Source organism: Syngnathoides biaculeatus, chromosome 20 (genome assembly GCF_019802595.1).
Source record: "Syngnathoides biaculeatus isolate LvHL_M chromosome 20, ASM1980259v1, whole genome shotgun sequence".
Lineage (NCBI taxonomy): Eukaryota > Metazoa > Chordata > Actinopteri > Syngnathiformes > Syngnathidae > Syngnathoides > Syngnathoides biaculeatus.
Genome location: NC_084659.1, coordinates 9190011 through 9217347, shown reverse-complemented (window position 1 = coordinate 9217347; position 27337 = coordinate 9190011). Strand labels below are relative to the sequence as shown.

At 47.3% G+C, this 27337-nt stretch overlaps 1 protein-coding gene and 1 long non-coding RNA gene across 5 annotated transcripts in view; one reads left to right on the top strand and one right to left on the bottom strand.

Annotated features, from left to right (window-relative positions):
• LOC133493147 (uncharacterized) overlaps positions 1-15809 on the bottom strand; it is a 56603-nt gene extending 40794 nt beyond the window's left edge. The window contains exons 1-2 of the long non-coding RNA XR_009792862.1: positions 15728-15809; positions 13086-13200 (exon numbers count right to left, since the gene is read on the bottom strand). This is a non-coding gene — a long non-coding RNA (uncharacterized LOC133493147). The remainder of the gene's footprint in view (positions 1-13085; positions 13201-15727) is intronic.
• The window catches only part of prickle1b (prickle homolog 1b), a 28555-nt gene continuing 5702 nt past the window's right edge, over positions 4485-27337 (top strand). The window contains exons 1-3 of one of the 4 annotated variants that reach the window (XM_061806099.1): positions 4485-4510; positions 25193-25390; positions 25725-25838. In XM_061806099.1, coding sequence (XP_061662083.1) covers positions 25205-25390; positions 25725-25838 — 300 coding nt within the window. In that variant the 5' untranslated portion in view covers positions 4485-4510; positions 25193-25204. Of the gene's footprint in view, positions 4511-9104; positions 9244-22808; positions 23075-25192; positions 25391-25724; positions 25839-27337 lie in introns of those variants that run through there. The other 3 variants (XM_061806098.1, XM_061806097.1, XM_061806100.1) reach the window with 3 other exon arrangements.

Here is a 27337-nt window from a genome sequence, read left to right as displayed (position 1 = left end):
CAAATCTGCACCAAAATGTCAAATCGTCATATCATAAATCAAAGGTGTCAAACTCAAGGCCCGGGGCCCAGATTCGGCCTGCTGCATAATTTTATGTGGCCCGTGAAGGCAAATCACATGTATCATCTTCCATGATTTTTGTTCAAATCTGCACCAAAATGTCAAATTGTCACATCATAAATCACAGGTGTCAAAGTCAAGGCCCGGGGCCCAGATCCGGCCCGCCGCCTAATTTTATGTGGCCCGCAAGAGGCAAATAATGTTTAGCAACTTGGCGTTTAACAACCCTGGCGTAAGGCATCCTGAGGGTGTTTGGAATGCACACAGCGGCAAAAATGTCACCAACACACCTGAGAACCACCGATCAGGTAAAGTGCGTGTGTGCAATTCGACGCCTCGCGGCAACGGCAGCCTCCGACAGGTGTCGGGTTCCATCGCTGACAAACGATGCCATTCAATTCAAACCCGTCCGATTAAAGCTTTAGCGCGGTGGAACGGCGACCCGGGTCAACTGCTCAATGGGTCGGTTTCAGTCCAAGACACTAAACATTTCCCCCTTTAGACACGCAAGCTATTATATCATAAACCAAATATTAAGAGATCTTTTCGGCCGTTAGTCGCCCTTTTCAAATCGTCAAAAATTGCCGCCGCATAAAATACAGAAAGCGATAAAGACCCCCGGACTTCAAACCTCTTTGATATCCCTCGCTCTGCTTTTCGTCTCGCGACCATGCTTCAAAAACACAGACAAGCTCCTAATAATAGATGCGTCGAACCTGCGGATCACACGTCGTCCTTGTCATAAAATCGCCGCCCGACCCCAGAAACGCGTTTTGAATACTTTGATATGATACGCGCCAGACAAATTCTCGTGGCAAGAAAGTCCTCCGTCGTCGGCGTTATCAGAACCGAGTGGTCCATTTTGAGAAGAACATCGGAGGACGGGTTCCCACCTCGGGACCCTCCTGGGCTGATGTGCTACAACACGGGAGTCAAACCCAAGGCTCGGGGGCCAGCTCTGGCCTGCCGCGTGACATTATGTGGCCCGTGGAGGGCACATCACTTGTACCAACTTCCATGATTTTTGTTCAAATCCATACCAAAATTTCAAATTATCATGATAAAGCATCGATGTCAAACTCAAGGCTCGGGGGCCAGATCCGGCCCACCGCATTACGTTATGTGGCCCGCGAAGGCAAATCACGTGCATCAACTTCCATAATTTTTGTTCACATCTGCACCAAAATGTCAAATTGTCAAAATAAATCACAGGTGTCAAACTGTAGGCTAGGGGGCCAGACCTGGCCCGCCACACGATTTTATGTGGCCCAGAGAGGCAAATCATGTGTATCACCTTCCACAATTTTTGATCAAATCTGTACCAAAATTTCAAATTGTCAGATCATAAATCACAGGTGTCAAACTCAAGGCCTGGGGGCCAGATCTGGGCCTGCCAAATGATATTATGTGGCCTGCAAAGGCAAATCACGTGTATCAACTTCCACCATTTCTGTTAGAATCGGCCCCAAAATTTCAACTTGTCAGATCATAAATCACAGGTGTCAAACTCAAGGCCTGGGGGCCAGATCAGGCCCACCGCATAATTTTATGTGGCCCGTGGAGACAAATCACGTGTATCAAGTTCCACGATTTCGTTCAAATCTGCACCAAAATTTCAATTTATCACACGATAAATCACAGGTGTCAAACGCAAGGCCCAGGGGCCACATCTGGCCAGCCGCGTGATATCATGTGGCCTGCGGAGGCAAATCACGTGTGTCAACTTCCCTGATTTTTGCTAAAATCCATTCCAAAATTTCAAATTATCATGATAAATCATGGATGTCAAACTCAAGGCTCGGGGGCCAGATCCCGCCTACCGCATTATGTTATGTGGCCCATGGCGGCAAATCACGTGTATCATCTTCCATGATTTTTGTTAAAATCCGTAGCAACTTTTCAAATGATCAAATCATAAATCACAGGTGTCAAACTCAAGGCCTGGAGGCCAGCTCCGGCCCGCGGAGGTAAATTAGGTGTATCAACTTCCATGATTTTTGTCAAAATCCACACCAAAATTTCAAATTATCACACGATAAATCACAGGTGTCAAACACAAGGCCCCGGGGGCCAGATCCGGCCCGCCGCATGATGTTATGTGGCCCGCGGAGGCAAATCATCTGCATCAACTTCTATGATATTTGCTAAAATTCGGACCAAAATTTCAGTCGCGCTGTGCTAGCGTTAGCGCTGTGCCAGTGTGTTGCTGCTGTGGTACCGGCGTGTCTCAGTGATATTTATTTTAACCGGCCCTGTTAGCGTTAGCTTTAGCACGGCGCTAGCGTTAGCGCTAGCTTTAGCATTAAACTCTTTCTGTGTGCCGTCTTTCTTTGTAAATATCTCGTGTTTCAATGTAGGCACTTGCAGCTTTTACACGGCTACGGCCGATGTACGTACCAAACGGTATTTCCTTTACAAATGTACTCGGTGAGACTTGTAACCAGGTGCGCTCTGTAAGATGGGAATTATGGTATTTTCATTGTAGATATTTATTCATAGGTACAATTTACAACTAATCTTTATGCGTGATACATTTAAATGCAATCTTTTTCATTTCAGCGTAAATGCGCAAACCGTATCTAATAATATGACGCTTTCAGGAATAAAACCTCTTTGTTGTTTTTAATACCTCACGCCGATTACGCAACTGTATTTTATGCTCATTATGGTGGTACTTGGTATTTATATGGTATATAATGTGTATACATATAAGCATGACAAATTATTTGACGACGTCGATTGTCATTTTATCTGTTTGTTCTTTGTGCGTGTGCTTGTTAGCTCCCCTCTGCTAACGCGACGCTAGTTCCGAAATCCGACCGTACCAGTTTGGTCCGAGCGTCACGGAAATACGAGACGGATCCTTCAGTTACGAGAGAGCGACCTTTTGGGATTTCACCATTTTGCGGCGCAACCCCGAGGCGGGAAACTCCCCTCGCACACAGATGGGAATGTAATTGCTTTGCGCTACAATTTTTCCCGAGCGTTGACATCAAAGTCAAGGCCAATAATTTTATATTTTTTACATATTTTTGTCGTTTACTTTTGACTTTTTACTTTTAATCCCTACATTTGAAGACATCACGCCTAAAAAATAGACAGCAAATGAATGAAAAACACTTGACATTACTGCTCATACAGTGGCTATGAAAAGTCTACACACCCCCTCTTCGAGTGCTACATTTTTCGTGATCAAAAACAAACAACAAAACGAAAACAAAGAAAACCATTTTCTGGCTGTAATGAAATTTCCAACGTGCACAGTGGAATTAAAAATAAGTTTTTAGCAAGGCAAAATAAAAATACACAAACGAGATACTGTGGTTGCAAAAGTGTGCACACCCACTGAACTGTTCAGGATTAACAGATCACATACAAAAATGTAAGTCAACACACACAAGCCAACATTTAAGTCGCCTTCGATTAACCCCTAATAAAGTTCTGATGTTCTTGTGGGCTTTTCCTCACGTTTTTGGTGTCACATCTTACAAGGTCCACAGCGCTTCACACGAGCATTATGCAAATTAATTAAAGAAACATTTGCCATTTATCGATGTGCAAAAATAGCTATTACACAAATTGACAGTACTGCACAACTATTTGTACTTTGATTGCTAAGACAAAAAAAAAAAGTGACCTGAACCCAAAAGGAATTACGTCATTTTGTCTTGGGTTAAAACTTCAAACGTGAACTTTATCACATTATACAACATGAACATTTTCAACTCGCTGTGTGTCACACCCCTGCCATTAAAAAAAAAACAAAAAAAACCACGAATGTGTGCGCGCATGCGAGAGTCCCTCTGGGGGGGGGGGGGGGGTCGAGACGCCGACTGTTGATTTACCTCATTCACCGATTACCTCTCAGAGGTGGTAAGAATTCCAAAAATGAGGAACGGCTCAGCTGCACGCTACTCAACTACAGCTAGAAAATCCCCTTCACAAAAACTTTGCAAATGTATTTAATCACAAAAAAATCATAATAAATCCAAGCATAAAATACATCATGGAACATTTTGTTTGCAGTTTAAGTCTAATAACACCCGTCCAACTGACTGTCACCACAATGAAACTTATTAAGTTATTACAACTTTACTACTGTGTTATTACAACTGAAAATTCCGCAATAAGATAACGACGACGCCGTACTACACAAATCATAGTTGCATTTTAATCCCCTCAGCGAGAACTGATCCTCTTGTATCCATTACTTTTACTTAGGCACATTTCGCGTGGTAAGCAACTTGACCTCGACTGTCGCATCCGTACGACTGCCAGTTTTTTGGTCTTCCGCTTGGTGTAACTGAATCTGTCTTGACTCGAGCGTGCCGATGACAGCGCAAGGAAAACCGTTCCCCACCCACCGCACACGACCCCTTTCAAGAGTACTGCTCGTCCCCCCCCGTGGCGACGGCGGTGATGACACAGGCAGAAAGACGTGCGATCGCAGGTAAGTAGACCTGACGAGTGACGGCGGGGGTATCTTACTCCTGCAAATGTACTTTTTAAAAACACCCATCTAGTACGTAGAAAGGACTATTGTGAAAGTCTACGATTAGTCGGATGACGATTCCGGCGGAATTCCGGTTCCCTATCTGGCCCGGTTTCCGACCCACGTGATTCCAAACAGGGTGATTGACAGTTCTCCTCGGGGGCCGTGTCTGGAGCCACTTACCTCATGCTCACTGAGGGGGTTTAGGTGAGTCTGAAGCCGGGTTCTTCAGGGTCACGGATAAAGAAAGAGGCATAAATCCGACCCCCTTGGGGGGGTCACGGTCAGAAACGGAAACTAATGTCTCCCCCGCGGAGGCGGGTTGACTCACGCCGACTGATTTCGCAGCTATCTAAATGTAAGAGTATCGGCAAATAAGTCCAAGGCTCAAACTGGGTTTTGCGGTGCTCGGCTCGCGGCTATTATTGCAATTTATCGGCATTTTTCAAAGTATCAACTGTCACCTGTAACATATGAGTGGGGCGGTGTTCAAACTGCGGCCCGGGGGGCTATTGCTTGCCCCGAGTCCGTTTTCGGCGGTCCGCGGCATATGATAAAAATGAAATTTGACATGGTCCAGACACTTAGTATCTTGTAAGTAAGAGTGGTCACACCATGATGAAAAGCAGTGGGAAGAGAGAGTAACGTTCCCATTTGGCAACCTGCTAGTGCCGCCATTTTATGCACCCTGCCCCTGAAATGAATTTCCAAAAGTAAAACAGTTACATTTCATCACACCGGCGAATAATATACCCTAATTTCCGGCCGACAGAGCGCACCGGATTATAGGCGTCACCCAGTACATTTGTAAAGGAAATACCATTTGGTACATACACAAGCCGCACCTGTGTAAAAGCCGCAAGCACCCACATTGACGCACGAGATATTTACAAAAACATACCCAAATCACTGAGACACGGCAGTAACACAGCAGAATCATGCTCGTGCAGCACTAACGCTAGCCCGGCGCTAACAGGAACGGTTAAAAAAAAAAAAAACATACCGGTGTGAGAAAAAAAAAAAAAACAGCCGCGGCAGCTACACTGTGATAACACAGTAGCACGGCACTAACAGAGCCGGTTAAAAAAAAAAAACATACCAAAGTCACTGAGACGCGGCAGAAACACGCTAGCATAGCGCGAATGCTACTATGGCACTAACAGAGCCGGTTAAAAAAAAAAAACATACCAAAATCACTGAGACGCGGCAGAAACACGCTAGCATAGCACGAATGCTACTATGGCACTAACAGAGCCGGTTAAAAAAAAAACATACCAAAATCACTGAGATGTGGCAGTAACACAGCAGAAACATGCTAGTGCAGCACTAACGCTAGCGCGGGCTAACAGGGCCGGGTGAAAAAAAAAACATACTGGTATAAAAAAAAAAAAACCAGCCGTGACAGCTACACATTAGCAACACAGTAGCACCGCACTAACAGAGCCGCTTAAAAAAAAAATAAATCATACTCACATAATCACTGAGATGCGGAAGAAACACGCTAGCACGGCACTAATGCTAGTATGGCACTAACAGAGCTGGTTAAAAAACATACCTAGATCACTGAGACGCGGCAGTAACACAAGAGCTAACTAGTACACAGAAAGAGTTTAACACTAGCACTAACGCTAGCACCTCACTAATGCTAGAGCTGCGCTAAAGCTAGCACTAAGGCCAGCGCTGCGCTTGCACTAACGCTAACAGGGCCGGTTAAAATACAAAATACAAGCCAGTAACACAGCAGCAACACGCTAGCACAGCGCTAATGCTAGCGCAGCGCTAACAGGGCCGCTAAAGGTCACTTCCACCTGTCTCATTCTTACCTTCTCCGCTCAAGTGCCCCCTCTGCGGCCGTTAGAAAAAAAAATGCACAAATTATCCGCATCACCGCATAAAGCGCAGAGTTGACGGCGTGTGAAAAATTTTAAAAAAAAAATTACGCTAATTCACTTTTAGAAGGTTGCGTTGTTTAGTGCAGGGGCAGCGCTATACAAGTGGGCCACGGGGCCGCCGGCCACCCCCAAAAAATCCGATACATTAAAATTTCAAACTGCATCCTTGGATTTTTTTTTTTGCATAACTCCTCAGGAGGGAAAAAAAAAAAATGGACACCGCTGACTACGTGATCTTTCAGGCCCCCTCCGAAAACGCTATGCTACATTTATCTTTGGTTACATAACATAAAAGCTTGGAAACGGCTCACGTACAGACAGCGATGTCAAAACAACCCCCATTAAAGCAGAACAAAAACACCATTTGCAGCACGACTATCCGAACCCGTCTTGCGAATCTCACTCCCGTTTGTCTATTTTTTGATATTGATGTCAGTTTACAGATTTAAAAAAAAAAAAAAAAAAAAAAAAACACGGCAAAATTTAATACAGACGAATCTCCAAAGTTCACGCGTCTCATCCCACGAATGACGTCGACAGCCCGGGCCGAGCGGCGTGACAGACGAGCCCGGCGTGGCTCGGAGAAAAGATCGGCTTGCGTCTGCGCCGGCTCTTTTCAAATCAAAGTCAATCAAATAATAATAATAATAATAATAAAGCGATACAGAACGCTAACGGCTAAGCCGGGCCCTCTCACAGCCCCCCCCCCCCCACGTTTTGTGCTGCCCATCCCCACGCTGATCCTCACTTCCTCTCCGGCCGCGTGCTTAGGCCTACAGGGCTTACCTTTTCTATCCCTTTCCCTCTCTGTCTGCTGTAAATAGGCTTAATGTTACCGTTTCTATGGGAAATAAGAGATACGGTGACACAAAAGAGGATCAAATTAGACTTGTCTTTTTATTATTATTATTATTATTATAAAAGATCACTATCTATAGGGGAAGCTGTTGAATAGTGTCAGCACTGCAAACAATAAAAAAAAAAAAATAACCCAGACCGCTTTGGAGCAATGTGGGCGGCTTTCGGTCGTGATCCCAGCAATATTGACACAAAACAAAAAACAAACAAGATGGCGGCCGTGCGGAGAAATATCACATTTGACGTGAAATGCGACGAGAATCGTCAAGCAGTTTGCGTGTTATCAGTTTTCATGCGATCCATAAATAGGAAAACGCTTTTTTTTTGGATTAAATTTGAATAATTTTTTCTTCAGATAATTTTTTCAAACGGACCATAATTTCCGGCCTATAAGCCGCGACTTATTTCAACCCTGCGGTTTATGCGGCGATGCGGCTAATTTGTGCAATTTTTTTTCCTATCGGCCACAAGGGGGCACTTGAGCAGAAAAGGTAAGAGTGAGAACAGTGGAATATGTGTGCCGAGGAAGGGTCTTTTACCGTGTGTTTTTTTTAACCGGTCCTGTTAGTGCTGCGCCAGCGTTAGCGCTGTGCTCTCGCTGTGTCTCGGTGATTTTTACCATTAGTTTTTTTTTTTTTAACTGGCCCTGTTAGTGCCGCGCTAGAGTTAGCGCTCTGCTAGCGTGTTGCTGTGTTACTGCCGCGTCGCAGTGATTTTTACTGGTATGTTTTATTTTAACCTGCCCTGTTAGCGCCGCGCTAGCGTGTTTCTGCTGTGTTAGGTCCGCGTCTCAGTGATTTTTGGATGTTTTTTTTTTTTTTTAACCAGCTCAGTTAGTGGCATATTAGCATTCGCGCCGCACTAGCGTGTTTCTGCCGCATCGCAGTGATTTTTTTTTTTAACAGATTCTGTTAGTGCTGCGCTACCGTGTTGCTAGAGTGTAACTGGCGCGACTGTTTTTTTTTTTTTAGCCCTGTTCGTTCTACCATATTTTGTTATTACATGTGTTATTACACATAAGATTGCGCTCATAGTGGGCAGGACTATTGCTATTCTTCAAAGTATCGGTTCCTTATTGGGCGCAGCGCAGAATACTGCGTTCAAGACAAGCCGAGCTTGTCATATTTTGTTACTACATGTTATTACACTTGTTATTACATGTAAGATTGCGCCGATAGCAGGCAGAACTATTACGATTCTTCAAAGCATCGGTTGCTTATTGGACGCAGTGCACAATACTGCATTCAAGACAAACAGAGCTTGTCACATTTTGTTATTACACGTAATATTGCGCTCATAGCGGGCAGAACTATCACTACTCTTCAAAGTATCAGTTGCTTATTGGACGCAGTACGCAATACTGCGTTCAAGATGAGCCAAGCCTGTCATATTTTGTTATTACATGTTGTTACACGTTATTACAAGTAAGATTGCGCTCATAGCGGGCAGGACTATTATTATTCTTCAAAGTATCACCTGCTTATTGGGCGCAGTGCGCAATGCTGCGTTCAAGACAAGCCGAGCTTGTCATATTTTGTTATTACACGTGTTATTACACGTGTTATTACGCATAAGATTGCACTCATCGCGAGCAGGACTATTACTATTCTTCAAAGTATCGGTTGGTTGTTGGGCGCAGTACACGATACCGCATGCTGTCCGTCCGGAGTGAGGAGAGGAGGAGGAGGAGGAGGAGGTTGAAGAGGAGGAGGAGGCGGCACGGGGGTATTTGTTGTTAGCCAATAGACATCCAGGACCGCTAATATCGTTGCTCGACTGCGTAAGTCGGCGCCAGAGCTGCGCACACAGCTCACGCCTGGTCCTTCTCGCTCGGACTCGACTCAGAGATGACCCCGCAGTTGGTTTCCCTGCACGGGTTCCCCCCCGCAGAGATTTCACTCTAAGGGAATATTCCACCCCGAGCCCCCCTCCGAAATTCAGGTGAGTTTTCTCCTCTTTTAAACAGAATTTTCACGGGAGGTAGTTTTTCGTCAAGTTTGTGGATTTGGGGAATCAGTTCAGGGTGGATCCCACCCCCCTTCCCTGAATCCTACTTGAAGATGGCTGGGGTTGGCTCCGGTACCTCGTGAGGATAAGCGGGTCAGAAAATGGATGGATGCGGTCGAGGAGCGAAACTGTGTGGGATTTTCAGCTTGGAAAGTGTCAAGATGGACTGAGCAGGGCTCAGGGTGGGGGTCCGGAGGGGGGTCCGAGTTTTGCTTTCCAGATGTGTGGACTCAGCCGTTGCCTGTCACTCAGGCGGTCCCGCCGCCTTTCTCTGGTCCGTCCCGCTCTCCTCGCCTCCCGGACTCGGCCGTTAAACGCGTCAGCGGGTACAAAACCGCGGAAGTCGAGTCACAAGACAAACGGCAACAGATAAACCCGATCCCGAATCCCGTCCTAGTGACCTTTCAAAAAATGTCAGGCTGTGCTTGAATTCTTTCTGAGAGTTTTTGATCAACTGAGTGCGATTCATCCGGGAAAACGAGCCCGCAGGAGCTGTGCTGATAAACGCCTCCGCAGTCCGGACCGGCTGAGGCCGGTAGCGGCCTCTAGTGGCGGGTTGTTAAAAAGAATTACTTTAAGTTGGGACAGACCAGACCCTGTGCAAGTTTTTTTAGGGGGTGGGGGTGGGGGTGGGGGCTGATCCAAGCTGATACCTCAGGCAGGGTTTTCGTCGCTGATTCAGGATCAGAGCAGTCAAGGGGGTGAGGATCAGGTGACGAGCGAGGTGTGTACCCTCCCTCCGTGGGGGGGCCGTTCTTTGCCGGGGAGGTACGCGAAGCAATGCTAAGCCTTTGTTAATGAATACGTATCGACATGTTGCGGGGAAGCGTGCGTTTCCTTGTCTACGTGGGGGGGGGGGGGGTCACTTGTGAGCTCCACGCGAGCGTGTCTGGGCCTCTTCCTGCTCGCAAGGCGCTTGGATCCAGTTGGGAGTCGAGCTCCGGTTAATTGGTCAGCCATTTTCGATGCGACGTGTGGGGGGGGGGGGGGGGGCGGTCAAGTCGAGCGTGCCAGCGCGGCGCGGCAACGTAGCAGCAGGTGGCGCTACAACCCATAAACGTCGCCAGGCGGCGAGTCGCAAAGTGTACGCGAGCTCCCTCTAGTGGCACGTGAAAGAATCACTGCGTACATATTGTTGCCGTTTTCCTAAAGTCCCACTGACACGAAAAGCATGATTTTTTTGTATCTTTTGAATTCAAAGAAAAAAAGGCAGCTGGAATATACCTGTCCATTTTTTCACCGCAAAATATGATTTTGACGGATATGTTTTTATGTAACTCCCGCCATGATAATCCTCTCGAGGGATTTGTTTTTGAGAAGAAGCAGGAAGTGACGTACGGGGCTGTAGCACACTCAAGTGGTCTCGTCCGTTTTACCTGCGGGAAGTTAGCTCGTTGTTCCTTCGTGTTAGCCAAAACGCCGGCTCGTTGTATTGCTGGATATTGCTCCAACACTCGTGAGGATGGATTGACTCTTCATATGTTTCCAAAAGACGTGAAAAAATTGATTGCACAGCTGCAAAGGACGAGAGGTTCGTGGGTTCCGAATGACAGGTAGGTGCGTATAGAGCTCTTAAAAAAAAAAAAATAATAGTTGGGGGGGGGACGATGGCGGCGTTGACCAACTATTATTTTCATATTTCGCTCGTCGTGGCAAAGGCTCGTCGCTTGCGGCTGAGTACGTTACATGCTGTCATACATACTGTCGGGGAGTCTGTTGTTAGTTCGAAGTGATCCGCATATCATCTAAATATGGCTCGAAACGATGGGGTCGCATTGCCCCGGTCGGTCACTTCCCTCGACTGAGAGATGTTCTGTTCTTCGAAAAGAGCTTCCGTGTCATATTTTTACGTTGACGTGAAAGGCATTTTGATTGAAATATTATTGAACTACATTTCAAATTATGCGTATCATGAAATGAAATACACTTTTTAGGATATAGTCTCAAACATTTCGGTGTTTCCTGCAAAACACCTTCAGAACCGTTCTTGTGCCTTCAGAGCCAATCGGAAGGAAAAAAAATATGTGAAAAAATCCGGAAAAGGCTCAAAACTCGTCTCTGATGCACGTTTTTGTCAAGTTTTTGTTCCGTCATATGCGACCCAGATTCTCCCTTCTCGGGCCGTCGTTCCGGTGCCAGAAAGGAAATCCAGCCCGAGAGATTGTTTTGGTACTGTTGGACACTGTCCTGGAAACGACACTCCCCCCCCCCCCCCCCCAAAAAAAAAAAAAAAAAAAAAAAAAAACCCAAAGGATTTTTTTTAATACTAAAACCGTATAAAACTGAGCTTCGTTCGGAATGAAGGAGCACAAACGAGAATCCGCAAATACATATTTGACAGGGAAAGCGGCTTAAATGCTTGAGTGGGTGTTGTTTTACAGCACAGTACGGAATATTAGTTATTAATTTTCAGGGGTCTTGCAGCCTCGTCCGACTCGTCGCAGTTACCCTCGGGGGGGTGGGGGCGTTATGACTGAAACCATAAAAATGGGGAATGGGTTTTCCAACTGTTGTTCATGTCTGGTCATACAAAAAAAAAAAAAAAAAAAAAAATCATTTTTGATAAACAGTGAAGAAAAGAAGTATTTGAACGCCCTGCTATGTTGCAAGTTCTCCCACTTAGAAATCATGGAGGGGTTTGAAATTTTCGTCATAGGTGCATGTCCACTGGGAGAGAGATAATTATAGATTTTTTTTGCCGATTTCTCTGTGTGATCCAGCTGCAAATAAGTATTTGAACACCTGAGAAAACCAATGTGAATATTTGGTACAGTCGCCTTTGCTTGCAATTCCAGAGGTCAAACGTTTCCTGTCGTTGTTCACCAGGTTTGCGCACACTGCAGGAGGGATTTTGGCCCACTCCTCCACACAGAACTTCTCGAGATCAGAAAGGTTTCTGGGCTGTCGTTTCGGCTCCCTCCAAAGATTTTCTATTGGGTTTAGGTCTGGAGACTGGCTAGGCCACGGCAGAATCTAACCTATCGCATGTGCAGAAAAACACCCCTAAAGCATGACGCTACCACCCCCATGCTTCACAGTAGGGACGGTGTTCTTGGGATGGAACTCAGCATTCGTCTTCCTCCAAACACGCTTAGTGGAATTATGACCAAAAAGTTCCATTTTGGTATCAAAACCTTCAGCCATGACTCATCCAAATGGTCATTGGAAAACTGAAGACGGGCCTTGACATGTGCTGGTTTAAGCAGGGGAAGGAAAAGGAACCTTCCGTACCATGCATGACGTCTTAGTCTTATGACCAAGAGTCACCTCGGAACCGGTGGTCCCAGCTCTTTTCAGGCCATCGACCAAGTCCTGTGGTGTAGTCCTGGACTGATTCCTCCCCTTTCTCAGGATCATTGAGACCCCACCAGGTGATACCTCGCATGGGGTTCCACTCCTACTGAGATTGACCGTTTAGCTTCTGCCACTTTCTAATGATTGCTCCAACAGTGGATCTTTCCAGCCATGTGGACTTGTACAATTTTGTCTCTGGTGTCTTTGGACAGCTCTTTGGTCTCGACCATGTTACAAGTTTGAGTCCTACTGATTGTATGGGGGGGGACAGGTGCGTTTATGCAGCTAACGACCTCACCAGGGGGGAAATGATTCAGGATAATTCATGGAGTGGAAGTTGACCTTTAAAGGCGGACTAACACGTCTTTGAGGGTCAGAATTCGAGTTGATACACAGGTGTTCAAATACTTATTTTCTTCACCGTATGACAATTTCGGTACAGATTGTCAGCAGAATCATGGAAGTTGACAGGTATGATTTACCTTTGCGGGCCACATAAAATCATGCGGCGGGCCGGGTCTGGCCCCCGGGCCTCGCCTTGGACACCGGTGATTTCAGGGACGAGGCGGTCGGACGTTTCCATGCGCCCAGCACAGCCTGGAATTCGATCAAACAAATTGCGCTAATCAGAAACACAAACATGACTCTGAAGCTATACGTGCGCCAGACCCCCGCCGCCGCCCCGCAACGCCGTCCCAACTGCGCACCCGCCTGTCGGTCTCGTACCCCAGACCGACGTGTGCGCACACTGCCCCGTATTTGTGCAGGCGCGCGGCGGAATGACTCGAGCGCCGGGGGTTGCGTAAATCATCGCGAGCGTCGTAACGCGCGCACGCGCCAAGTACTGAGCCCTCCGGGTATTCGTGTGCGTGTGTGCGCTAATATGCAAAAGAAAAACAGCTAATAATGAGGAACAGAAGCCACCAGAACCAAAACCAGGTCTTTTAAAAACGAGCAACAGCTTCTTTTTGAAACGAGTAAAAATCCACCGCAATACTAGTCGACGACAATGTGAAACGCCTTAATTGCCAAAATATACCCGCTTCACAAATAATTCATTTGAATAAAATAAAGACAGCCGTTTATTATATTTTAGTTTTCAATAGCAGCGGTGATGCAAATCGATAAAATTGAAAAGAATAACACAGTTTTGATTTTGCGGTTTCTGCTGTGCCAGTCAGTGTAAAACTGCAGTTCATTAAGAAATCACAACCCCGAGCTCGTCAGTGCGGCACTAATATTGGCCGTTCTTTGCAGAGGACGTATGACTTTGAGTACTGTTGTGTTGTCTGTATACATGTGTAACAAAAAAATATTCAATTATTGTTATTATTAAAATGATTCATTATTCATTTTAATGCCTAGTCCCACAAAAATGTTTATTACTGAAATAATACAATAAATATTTAAAAAAAACATAGCTGACTCTTTAAGATGTAAGTTTGAGCTTCAGCATAATTGCATTCCTTGTGATTATTATAGGTTATTATCACGAAAAATGGCTAGCTCAACTCTTATGCGCCATTTTTGTTCTCATAGGTCAAATATAATATATAATATATATATTGCACCAGGCACTGAAAATCAACAAGAAATAAGAATTATTTTTTATTCCATGCCTGAGTGTAAGCATTAGGCTCACGGACTGCACAATAGCTATGTGTTTGTATTGAATATCCATTCATTCATTTTCTTCGCCGCTTATCCTCACCAGTGCTGGAGCCTATCGCGGCTGTCAACGGGCAGGAGGCGGGGTACACCCTGAACTGGTTGCCAGCCAATCGCAGGGCGCATGGAGACAGACAAACAGACGCACTCAACGATCACACCTAGGGGCAATTTAGCGTGTCTAATTAATCTATCCATCCATCCATTGTCTTCACTGCTTATCCTCACGAGGGTCGCGGGGAGTGCTGGAGCCTATGCCAGCTGTCAACGGGCAGGAGGCGGGGTACACCATGAGCTGGTTGCCAGCCAATCGCAGGGCACTTGGAGACAAACAGCCGCACTCACAATCACACCTTGGGGCAATTTAGAGTGTCCAATTAATATCGAATGTTTTTGGGATGTGGGAGGAAACCGGAGTGCCCACCCGGAGAAAACCCAGGCAGGCACTGGGAGAACATGCAACGTCTACACAGGTCGGTGCGTGATCGAACCCGGGACCTCAGAACTGTGAGGCCAACGCTTTACCAGCTGATCCACCGTGCCGCCATGTTTTTACCATACAACATGTAATTATTTGATGTTTAGTTTGACAGTAATGGATGGGAATTGACAACTTAAAACTTCTTTTTTGAAGAATTAGCCCCAATTTTCCAGAGTTCAACTTTATTGTGAAGTTGCGTTCACTCACCACACAAGCTCAAGTCTGAACTCGCAACTTAAAGTCATAAAAAAAAATTTTTGAAACATTTTAAAGTTGATGATACTTTAAATGCCTTTGACGGCGCCAACGTACACACCCAAAAAAAAAATTCTAAAACCTGTTCCGAGCTCCGACGACGGGAAAAGTTCCTTTCGATCGCTAAAACGATTCAGAGTCTCAAGCACAACGACGCACGCACAAATTGTTAGCATACCGTTGGGAAGTATGTGGGGTGGGGGGGGGGGTTGGTCGTGGTGGGGGGTTGTCACCACTCCATCTTTTCACCATGAATATGGATCTTTTTTTTTTTTTTTTTTTTTTTTTAAACTCAAGCGGTTACACATCGAACCCGGCGGGCCGCGCTGGCTGCACAAGGCCCGTATTATGGTCAGCTTGCGGCGGCGGCGGCGGGTGCGAGTCCGCCAGATTTCGAATAAATGCCCTTAACATGAATTGTGAGACCGCGGCGGTGCGAAGACTCCCGGCCGGGGGGGGGTTGCGGGGTGAGTCGCTTCGGCACCGACTTAATTACCTGTACACACACACACACACACACACACGCGCTCTATTTGATGATGATTAAAGCCCTCACACACACACACACGCTCCGAAACCTTCCCAGACACGCCAGTCTCCATCCACGCAGACATAAAACGCCGATGATTATTAGATGATAATAATTAGAAGCCTTGCTGGTCTAATAGTACAGATAGCGCCCCATTTAAGATGTCGCTGCAACAAGCTCGTAATTATTACCAGTTTCGGGACCACCCAGAAACGCGGCAAAGCAACACCGATGACGGATTTCGGGGGAGTTTGGCGGTTGCTATATTGAAATACAGCACAAGTCATATTTATTTATGTTTTCGCGTCAGGCTGCAGGGACCGCATGCGCGGATGAAAGGATAAAAGCGACGGTGAGGCTCCAAACCTGGCGAGCGGCGCGTGACGTCAGGGGCGCGTCGCCGTGGAAGCAATAACAATCGCCGTGTTGTGAGGGGAAAAGATGACATTTGGCAATATTTATGGTTTGGGGAGCGCGGCTGATCAGAACTTGATAAACGGCAATAAGAAACAGTACGAGTCCGCCAAGGTACAAGAGACCAGGATGATACTGAATATTTGCTCTCATCTATTTGATATTCTGGTCTTCGGTTTACTTCGGGCTCCGTGTAGGTTTTTTTTTCATTTTTTATTTTCTTTCCAGAGAGCAGGATGACTAACGAAATCATAAAACGCAAAATCAACATCGCATCTTTCCCCCTGGGTGGTCACCACAGTCTCGAGACCGACTTATCTCTTTGCCCCCTCACGATCGGCCCCCGGGATTCCATCCAGAGGGGAAATGCTCTCGTCCAAATCTGATGGCACTCCGGAGTCAGGAAGCGAGTGGAATCTCTCGCTCCCAAAAAAAAACGAGGGTGCGGAGTCACTTTTCGGACTGTTTGTTCAACAGCTGCGTGCGTTCGGCTGTTCTTTGATGTTCTTGATCTTCGTGACGACTGTGAGCTGTGCAAGAGATGTGTAACCCCTCAAACGCCACAGATACAAGTCCCCAAGTCCACAAATATTGAATTTAACGCATCACACTCATCTTTATCCAGTCGCAATAATTAAAGCAGTTCAGACATTTTCAGAAAAATCCTTCGCAGTCACATCTAAGCCACGACACCGCTCATTTTGCTGTCTGCTATTATTGCGCGAATGGAAAATGGCTGCCTCATTCCAACGCTTCAGTTCACAGATCCCTCTGGTGTATTGCAACAAGATAATGAGGCACTCTTCAGTGGCATTCATGGTAAAAGAATTAAAACTTTTGTGTCTATATTTTGGCATTGCGATTGAAAAATATTCACATTTTGCTCTTTTTGATCATTTGATGGAAATCAAATGCCAATTGTCTGTCGAATAATCCATCCATCTAGCCGTTTTCTTTTGCCGCTTATACTCACGAGGGTCGCGGGGAGTGCTGCAGCCTGTCCCAGCTGTCAACGGGCAGGAGGCGGGCGAGGTACAGCCTGAACTGGTTGCCAGCCAATCGCAGGGCACATGGAGACAAACAGCTGCACTCACGATCGTACCTCGGGGCAATTTAGAGTGTCCAATTAATCCACCCATCCATCCATTTTCTTCTAAGCTTATCCTCACGAGGAGTGCTGGGGCCTATCCCAGCTGACAACAGGCAGGAGGCAGGGTACACCCTGAACTGGTTGCCAGACAATCGCAGGGCACATGGAGACAGACAACACCCGAAGTCACAATCACACCTAGGAGCAATTTAGAGCGTCCAATTAATCTATCCATCCACTTTCTTTGCCGCTCATCCTCACGAGAGTCGCGAGGAGTGCCGGAGCCCATCCCAGCCGTCAACGGGCAGGAGTCGGGGTACACCCTGAACTTGTTATCAGCCAATCACAGGGCACATGGAGACAAACAGCCGCACTCACGATCACGCCTAGGGGCAATTTAGAGTGTCCATTTAATCCAGCCATCCACTTTCTTTGCCGCTTATCCTCATGAGGGTCGCGGGGAGTGCTGGAGCCTATCCCAGCTGTCATTGGGCAGGAGGCGGGGTACACCCTGAACTGGATGCCAGCCAATCGCAGGCCACAGAGAGACAAACGACCAATCACGCTCACAATCACACCTACGGGCAATTAAGTTTGGATGTTTTTGGGATGTGTGTGCCCGGAGGCACGGGGAGAACACGCAAACGCTACACAGGCGAGTCGGAATTGAACCCGGGTCCTCAGAACCTTTACCAGCCGATGCTTGAACATGTTTACCTTCCGTCCATATTTTGGAGCTCAAAAACAAAGTGGCGGGTTTTGAACAGTGATCTCGTACGTGAACCCTGATTGTGTAAGTTGATGTCCTTACGTCGCAATGTTTCTTCTTCCTCGAGTGAGGAAGAATCATCAACACAGGCGGCTCGGCGGTAGAAACGCCAATTCAACCGTCGTCTGGCCTCCATTTGGCCCTCGCTCGTCTTCGTGAAAGCGAGCTTTTGATTGCGCTTTGCATTAATGAGGTACTTAAAAGTGCCCGTCGCGTTTCGGCTATTGACCTCGAAAACCAGACACTAAGCCGCGACGGAGGCGTTCATTATCCCCGACCGGCCAAGCGCGAAATCCGACACGCTCTACGTGCGCGTACAGTGCATGGCTTTTGATGCGTCGCGGAGATATTTGGATTGATTTGCAACTTTTGGAAAATATGAAGGAGTGGAAAGCTCTCGTGGAATGCCCTTCGAGGTGTTTTCAGACATCTGGACACCTTGGAAGTCCAAATATGTCCAGCGCGAGCCCCCTCGGTGAACTGCGGCAGCCATCAATTGACTCGGGTCCCCTGCGACCCTATAATTTAGTTCCAAAGGATACAAATATGTTGTAGAGCCTTTTAAAACCACTTCCTCTCAAATGTTGCCTCGTCCATCTGTTGCAGATTAGTCTTCGGCGCGTTGAGTGAGCCGAGACCGCGGCCGTGCGAGACTGAGAGGAAACCCGGAGGAGGGTTTTAGTCAGAACAATCACGTTGGTCCGAATTAACGGGGAGGCCATCTAAGGATAAGCCCGGCTGGGAAACGACAGGCGGGTAGGGAATGAGGAGGAGGGGTGTGGGATTGTCCTGTGAACCTCAGGCCAGCTTCATCCAAGATAGAACCAAGGACAAGAAAGACAAAAATCACTTTGTCGAAAGCAATTGTCACATGGCACCCAAAACTGGCAGTAAAAATCCTCCGTGCTGAACTCAGCTGATACCTCTCAGCTGCCTTTAAGGCACTGCGAGTTTCGTAACCGTCGGCAGGATCTGCCGTGAGTCAGACGCCGACGCGGTTTTTCCTCCGACACTCGAGAACCGTGCCAGGCCGAGGCGGGCAAATTGGGTCAGACCTGTCATCGCCGGCTCTTCTTGCGTTTGAAGTAGCACAATGTGGCAAAAAGATGGTCCCACTTGTGTGGATCTGTGACGCTCGACTGAAGTACCACCCCTACAGAAACTTGTCATTAAGCCTTTGTGTACACACCCTCAATCCCTGGCCTACATCGATGACACTAATTCGTTGTGTGTGTGTGTGATGGAGGTGGCTACAATGTTTAAAAATCTGAAGAAAAACTGATTTATGGCATTCCAACCATCCATCCATTATCTCCCGCTTTTCCGGGAGTAGCTTGGGCAGGGATACCCAGGCTTCCCGTTCCCCAGCCACTTCTTCCAGATCTTCCGGAGGGATCCCGAGGCGTCCCCAAGCCAGCCGAGACACATAGTCTCTCCAAAGTGTCCTGGGTCAACCTCGGGGTCTCCGGTGGGACATGCCCGGAACAGCTCACTAGGGAGGTGTCCGAATCAGATGCCCCCAGCCACCTCATGTGGCTCCTCCCAATGCGGAGGAGCAGCGGCCCCACACTGAGCCCCTCCCCGATGACCGAGTTTCTCTCCCTATCTCTAAGGGAGAGCCCGGACACCCTGCGGAGGAAACTCATTTCGGCCGCTTGTATCCGGGATCTTGTTCTTCCGGTCACGATCCACAGCTCATGCCCAGAGATAAGGGTAGGAACGTAGATCAACTGGTAAATTGAGAGCTTCACCTTTCGTCCTTCGCCACAACGGACCGATACAAAGTACCAATCAGTCTGGCGATCTCACGCTCCATTCTTCCCTCACTCTTGAACAAGATACTTTAACTCCTCCACTTGGGGCAGGATCTCATCCCCGACTTGGAGAGGGCACACCGCCCTTTTCCGACCGAGGACCATAGTCTCGGATTTGGAAGTGCTGATTCTCGAATCGCCCCAGCGAGAGTTGAAGATCTCGACTTGATGAAGCCAACAGAACCGCATCATCTGCAAAGAGCAGAGATGCGATCCCGAGGCCACGGAACCGGACACCCTCGAACGCCTACAAATTCTGTCCATAAAAGTTATTAACAAAATCCGTGACAAAAGGGCAGCCTTGGGCCTTCGTAGAATAAAATTCAAAACAGACTGAAACGCGACAGTGGCCCGTTAACTTTATGAACGTGGCAATCATTTAACCACATCAAATCAAGACGGGATCAGATGCACAACACTCACACAGCAGGACTCCTTTGTTTCCTAAACGGGGATTAACAGTTTTGTGATAGTTTCTCACTTGTACTGCAGTTCCTCAACGAAGTGGCAAGCACGTGTGAAAAACACCCTCTCCGTGTAAATTTGGTCCCGAAACTGGTGTGTGTCGGTCTTTGACCTCACCTGCAATGCCCAATTTAGTGTCACGATGTAGAACTGTATCTTCACATTACAATTACTCAGGATGTTTGTGGGTATAAAGGAAGACCTAAGGGGTGAATTCAGGTGTTTGAAGACTACTAAGGAGAAGTTTCGGTACGCTCTAAAGAAGTCATTTTGAAAGACGGAGCCTTTAAAAAAAAAAAAAAAAACCCACACAGATGTGGGGAAACCCTGGGCCTAAAAAACTGATTCCTCGTGCAACTAATTGGCTCAAGTGGAACGCTAATGCCGGTACTTCACAACCGCTTCTGAAGCTCCCTTTGCCGTTTAACGTGATCATTTCCTGCATTTTACGGCGCTTTTACTGCCGCCTCGCATTGTCCCAAAGGCGCTTAAGTAACACCCCCGCGGTGGGGTTAGCATATCTCAGCGTTGGGTTTTTGTGACGAGGAGAAGAAATCACCCGTAGTTGAAGGGTGACACTGAAATGGAAAGGATCCCGAGCCAAGACCTGCGCCAAGCTGTCAGCGAGGACTGGCTTTGGGGGTTAACTGCGACAAACCGAGGGGATGCGAAGTGAATGGACCGCAGCTGCGCGCGTGGCCCCGGGTCAAGGCTTATTAAAATCTGAAATAGATACAGCGGCTATTCTTAGCTATGCTAATCCGCGTCGTAAATCGCAAAGCATTCCGATTTAGAGGTGACGGGGTACGTGTGTAAAGTTTTACGGAGGGCAGCTCCGTTCGCAACAACAATTGATGGGTAAAAATGATTCGGGCTCCCGTATTTAGGACTTTCTCGTAGGGTGTGATCGCTAAATGTGCTGATATTGAAAAAAAATGTATTTGGGGTAGAAACGCCAGCCTGATCAAAATCTAGCATGCTAGGTCTTTGCGTTTTACGCTAGTGTAGCATCAGGACTGGCTGCTACCCATTTGCTTTTTATGACCCCGCAACAAGTTGAGACTCCTCATCGTATGATTTCTAGTTCAGAGCAAGGTGGTGCGGGGGAGGGGGGCTGGGGGGTTTGCGATATTTACATTCTAAGGCCTCAGTTAACTACAGTCGTCCCTCTCGGGGATGAAACGGTGGCGGTTGTTGAGTGCAAGTGAGAATGACGATTACTGATGGAAATGCGGCACTTTTAGCTTCGCAAATAGTCGCGCAGTCAAAAAGGAGGAAACTAAAGAATAACAAATGAATCCAAAGGAAACAATCATCCGTTTTCACAAGCCTGGCGTGTTTGTACTGGCAAACGCTCGGGGGTCAGAGGTAATTGAATAAACCCCCCATTAGTTACGTTTGCGCTCACGGTCGCCGGACATGTGAACTGAAGCGGAGTATAATCCATTCGGCACATGTCTAATGACTCGGCGAAAGGGCCGCTATATGATGTCGGCGCTTTTGCAATAACACTCTTCTGCTCCGGGGAGGAACTACCCCCCCCCCCCCCCCCCCGATTCCAATAACAATATCCTGTAAACCGATGATCTAATAATCAGCTGCACCGTGGACGGACGATGCAGTCGAGAATTTGTTTCAAGCTTTAGCCGCTTGAGAAGAGGAAGGAGACGACAAGGTCAATGCTCCCCATTTTGCCCCCCCCCCCCCCCCCCCCCACAAAAGAACCACAAGTCCGTGCCCGGTGTGAAAGACAGATATGTACCCATTGTGTGGGACGAGGCCACTCACGCTCTGTTCACCCCAAAAACTCATTGTCTCCGTTCTATTATCGGCGCGCTTCACCGAGCACACATGGAAATACTTGGAACGTTTAACCTCCAGATATTATTTACTATGTCGGATACACGGGAGAAATAATAGGCCGCCTATTAAATTATAATTGGATTCTGAGAACATTTATATATGGATTTGATCTATATCGGTGATGATGTGTCATTTTTACATTTTTAATGCAAGCTTTATGTGGGAAAATGTCACGGAAAGAACAGAAGTTTCGTCTTCGTCTTCATAGTTTGGTTCCCGGCGCCAACTAAAGTTTCACATTCGGTACTTAAGTCGAGAATCTGAGAAAGCGGTCTCGCTTTGCCAAAATCTCCGTCCGCAATTGAGTTAGCAAACCGAGCCATTCCTCATTGGCGGCGGCTAATTCGGCATGTGACAAACAGTCCCCGTCGTCCCCGACGTTAAGTGACTTAGCCCGCGGTCGTCAGGGGGCAGAGGGGTCGCCTTTGTCCCCGCCGGACAATTGAGTAAACTCATTTTTCATCCCGGAGCGGGTTTTGAAACGATTCTCGCTTTTCAGGCCTTTGCGATGACAGATGGCTGCGACCTCGTCCAAATAAGTCACCTCAGAGCTGCTGCGGCGTGACAAGGAGTCACAAGTGCCCACTTTTGTTGGATTCTTTTCAGAACAAGCTACATTTTACTTTCAATTCCTTTAGCAGTCGTGTTTCTCTGCAACGGAGTGACAGATAAAGTGGATTTTTATCAACAAAAGTGGACGTGTCACCCAGAACCAGGAAACCTTTGCAGGTTAGTGTGCGAGGGAGGGCAGGGTGTCACTGAAGAAACAGTGGCGAGCTATTTGCTGGTGAGGGGAGGGATGGAGGGAGGGGCCGGCGAGCGAGCCAGAACTGCCTCCCCACGGGATCTGGAGACACTCCAGATAGAACCGTCGCCTCACTCGAGCACCTCGAGGATTTCGGGATGCCTGAATGAGGTGCGCCGCAGCTGCAAAGGGACTCCTTGCTAACTTTCTGAGACATTTGGAGGCGGCGTGGAGAGGAGAGACTTGAATCTGGACCCGATTAGCGCAATAGACGCGTCGGTCGGCCTTGATGCCGCAGATACGTCGCGTGTGCGCGGTGCGGCCGAGGGAGTGAGTGAACGTTCCGATCCGGCGGATTGAAAGATGCTTTTCCTGGAGGTAAGGACGAAATATTAAGACGTCGATCCACGTCTCATATCGCATTATTGCCCGCAAGTGGCCTCGCTCCAGCTGCGCCGAGTGCCCCGTTGCACCCCGTGACACCCATTTGGCCCTAAAACAACACACTTAAGCGGGGAAGAAGTGATGACCTCGCCCTTTGAACTCCACTATTCAACCGGTGAGGAACATTTGCTTTCCGGCGTCGGCATTTGCCTCCAAATTTGCTCTCCTCAGCTTATAAACCCAGTCATATGCTTTCTCCCAGTGAGGTGACTAATAAGTACTCAACTTCAACAGCTGAAGCAAAAGAAAATATTGTTAAATCTCTCAGAACGCAAGTCAGTGACATCAAAGCACTCAAGCGCCTCCTCCATCTCGAGGACAAAGTTAGTCATAATAACGCCTCCCGTTGCAGTCGGCATTGTTTTCACTAAATCAGGAGTTGTGCTTGAAGTAACTTTTTGACCCTCTCGCTCCAGCAGCACCGGGCGAAGGAGAAGCCCCCCCCCCCCCCAAAAGTGTCAGTCAAGCGGGGGAGGAGGGAGCACGCAGTTAACCGTTAGCCGACTACATCTGGCTCGTGTTTACACAGGCCGGGATGTTGTGAGTCTTTAATTGCTTTCAGTTTTTTTTTTTTAAAGTGCGCCAACCTTGTCCCTGTCGTCGGGTCCCATCGAGGAGGAGGACCGGGTGGCGATTTCTGTTTGCCCCCCCCCCCCCCACAAAGACAACCATTTTATTGCAAAGGGGTTACGTGAGTTGACGGTAGAAGAATCTGCAACGTCTTGAGGATGCGAAACGATGCAGGAGGATGTAAAGTACTGTGGAAACTATTTTTTTTTTTTTTCCTAGTCCAGACATAATCCAGAGAGAGTTTTCGATACAATTGATAATCTTTGATTTACACGATGGTATCTTCCAGAGCCCGCAATTAAAATACGATCATCTTAAGTGTAAATGAGCAAGTGTAAAAACACTCAGAGGAGTATTTATCCATCCAGGTCCTAACTGGTCCCAACTCGGCTACGTGAGATAGTAGTGCATAGTGGGTGCAAAAAGAATTCCCAGAGTGATAACATTATCTATCAGACCATAAAACCTGATAGATTAGGAACGAGAGAACAAAGCGACATTCAAATAGCCCTTTGTCTAAATACAGCAGCGTCGCTTTGGCTTTTAACAGCATTTTTTTTAAAGGTGCAAATTTGGTGTTTTGAGGCCCTGGGCTTCCTTTGATGGAACTGTATGCTAATGGGGAAAATGCTAATACTCGTCCGTCCTTCTTTCCTTAAAAGCCCGAAGGGTGACAGACATTTGCAATGCACGGAAGCGGGGACGGTCGTCCATTCCGTCTGAAGTCAATTACAAATCCGTATTTTCCCCAATTCACAAGATCTTATCTAAAAGCTACAATAATGTCGTGCATACTTAGCCTAACAGTTAGCGCAATCAAGCGCGCTATTGTTTTGCCAATGGAGGCTATCAAGATCCGAATGACCCCGACAGTGCCGCCCTCGTGCACGTAAAAGATCGCACCTACGCGAGGTCTGTTTGCCCCAAAACAAGTTCTGATTTGCGTGTACAGGGTAGAAGATGATGGACCTCTTCAAGTCTTCTTAATGTGCTTCAAAAGTTCTTTCAAATGGTCATCACAAGCTTTTCTCAGCTTCATTTTCCCTGCTCCAGTTCTGCAATCGTCAGTTCTGGTCTCATGCATATTTAAAGCAGTACCAGCCGTCCGGGTCGCGGTAGGCTTCCGTATGTTCGTACACAACTTGGAAAGCAACAGATGTTTACTGGATCCAAACATCTGTTGTCCGAGCACGCCGAATGCAGAATTAAAAGAACTGTACAAAGCCCGGTCACAAAATCTCTTCAGTTTCAGACATTTGAGGGCACGCCGCTAATGTCTAACTTTTTTTTTTTTAGATTTAATGGAAACGCTCGCTCGGATTTTTCCATTACACATCATCTGGAGAGCCTCTTAAGTTCTATGTTTTGATTTCTCGACAAGCACGGAAAGGACTCAAGCGCCTAATGGGGTACCGACGCAAAAAAAAAAAACAAACAAAAAAAAAAAAACACGACACGTCTCTGCGATTTAATGCCCTGCAGCGACCGAGCACGATGAACCCGGAGCGCGGCGAACGAGGGGAGCGTTCTTCGCACCGAGGCCCAGAGATGGAGCCTATTCCTGGGGGGAAGAAGGCCAAGGTGTCCACGAGCTTCCAGAGGAGCTCCACCTCGGACGACGACTCTGGCTGCGCGCTGGAGGAGTACTCCTGGGTGCCACCAGGACTTAGACCCGAGCAGGTACACACAAGTTTATCTATGTTGTTTGTCGTGAATTTTCATGCCCCCTCCCCCCCCTCCCCAACCATGAAATGCACAACATAAACATTTGCAACTTTTAGAGGGAAATGGGTTAAACAAACATGACTCTCGCATCTCGAGTCTTCACAGTCGCTTGCCTGTGACAGGATTGAGATTGACATGTTGGCTTAATGAATCCGAAAAAAATATGCCATAGACACACACTCGCAGCTGTTCACTATTGATTACATATATTTACACTTCATACCCCCATTCATACCAAACTGTTGGCTTATTTAACTAAAATCTAAAAGGCATTGGTTTTCACTTCCAGGTCCAGATGTATTTCTCCTGCCTGCCGGAGGACAAAGTGCCGTACGTCAACAGCTCCGGGGAGAAACACCGCATCAGGCAGCTCCTCTACCAGCTGCCCCCCCACGACAATGAGGTAACGAGGCCAAAAATATCCCCGTCAACTTTCTAAGGGAATGGACCTTTCCGACGGCGACCTTAAGCTCCGCCCACTCAGCCACTTCCCACAAGCTTACAAAATGGCGATTGAACAGGACAGGTTTCAAGTGGATTCTCTATCGCGTATTCCAGATAATATTGGGGTGTGGTTTTTTTTTTTTTTTTTTTTGACAAATGCGTCAGACTTGTCCAGGACAGTCCTACAGAGAGGTCTCAACTGTTTCACGCAAGGATATGTACAACGGAATTCAGATTTTGGACGGCGCAGGACCCAATGTCAGAGTTATGGCCCCGTCACACCATGACGTTCTGGTCCACGTTCTCTGAACATTTCAATCGTTCTATTTTTCAGCGTTCTCAAATGAGGATGACAGATCTGGCGTGTGATTAACGTGTGTCTAACGCACGAGAAGCGCGTAACAGCGACCGAATAAGACGCCCCTAAAAACCATTAGCATGCGCTAACGTGCCACTGGCGCGCGACGAGCGATTTGTCAACGTTAGACGAGCGTGTTGAGCGCGTGGCTAAACGGGTGAATAACGACAGGATAGCGTTTTGCCGGCGTGGAATTTTAACAGTGGAACGGGAACGAAAACGTTGGAAATTTCAGACTCACTTTGTGAGTTTGAACAGTCAGCATCATGTCGCATAGACGAAAAAAAAGCGGGGTGCGGACTTCAGCAGCTAGCGCTGCAGGTAAGAATGCAAAGCATCGGTTTCTATACCCACACGCGCGGACGTTCGGGAAACGCACGAATGACGCTCAATGGACGCCAAAGGACGTTCGTTTGACTTGAGTTACACGCTGTGTGCGCTACGGGGATTGGTCAGTGGTCGTTGACAGGTCGCCGGTGAGTCGTTCACTCCAAAGCAAACGATTAAGTAACAACCGAGTAACGCTACAGTAACGACCGACCAACGATAGCCAAACGCGTGCAACGCTCGGCGAACCTTAGTAAAACGTTCCACGAACGTTCTGCAGCGTTTAAAATTAAACGTTGATGAACGCTGGTCAAAACTTTTTTTCCGGACCGGCGTTCTCCGCCGATGCCCAGCCATCATTGACGTTCAAACAACGGCTCTTCTGGCGCTATCCCGGCGATCGCGGGCGACTACCGACGTTTCCTCAAACGCTATAGAACACTGACGCTGGCCGTCAGATCCTTGCAAAAAGGTTTGACGCCTCACAGACTTCATATTGAAATGCAACACGATAAAATAGTGGAATCGTACTGCGCATGTAAAGCATCTTTTAACTTGGAACTAATATCATTGTAGTCTTGAGAAGTGAGTGGGTCTATTCATTTGACTTAGCTCGTTATGGAATCCAGTGGTTTGTCTTAAAAGTCTGATATGATACAAATCGGAAAAAAAAAAAAAAAATCTACAATTCTCTCGCATGAGATGGCGCGTTTACGTATCCCTAACCCGACACTTCGGCATAAAACATTCCAAACTTTGTTTCGCGCATCAGT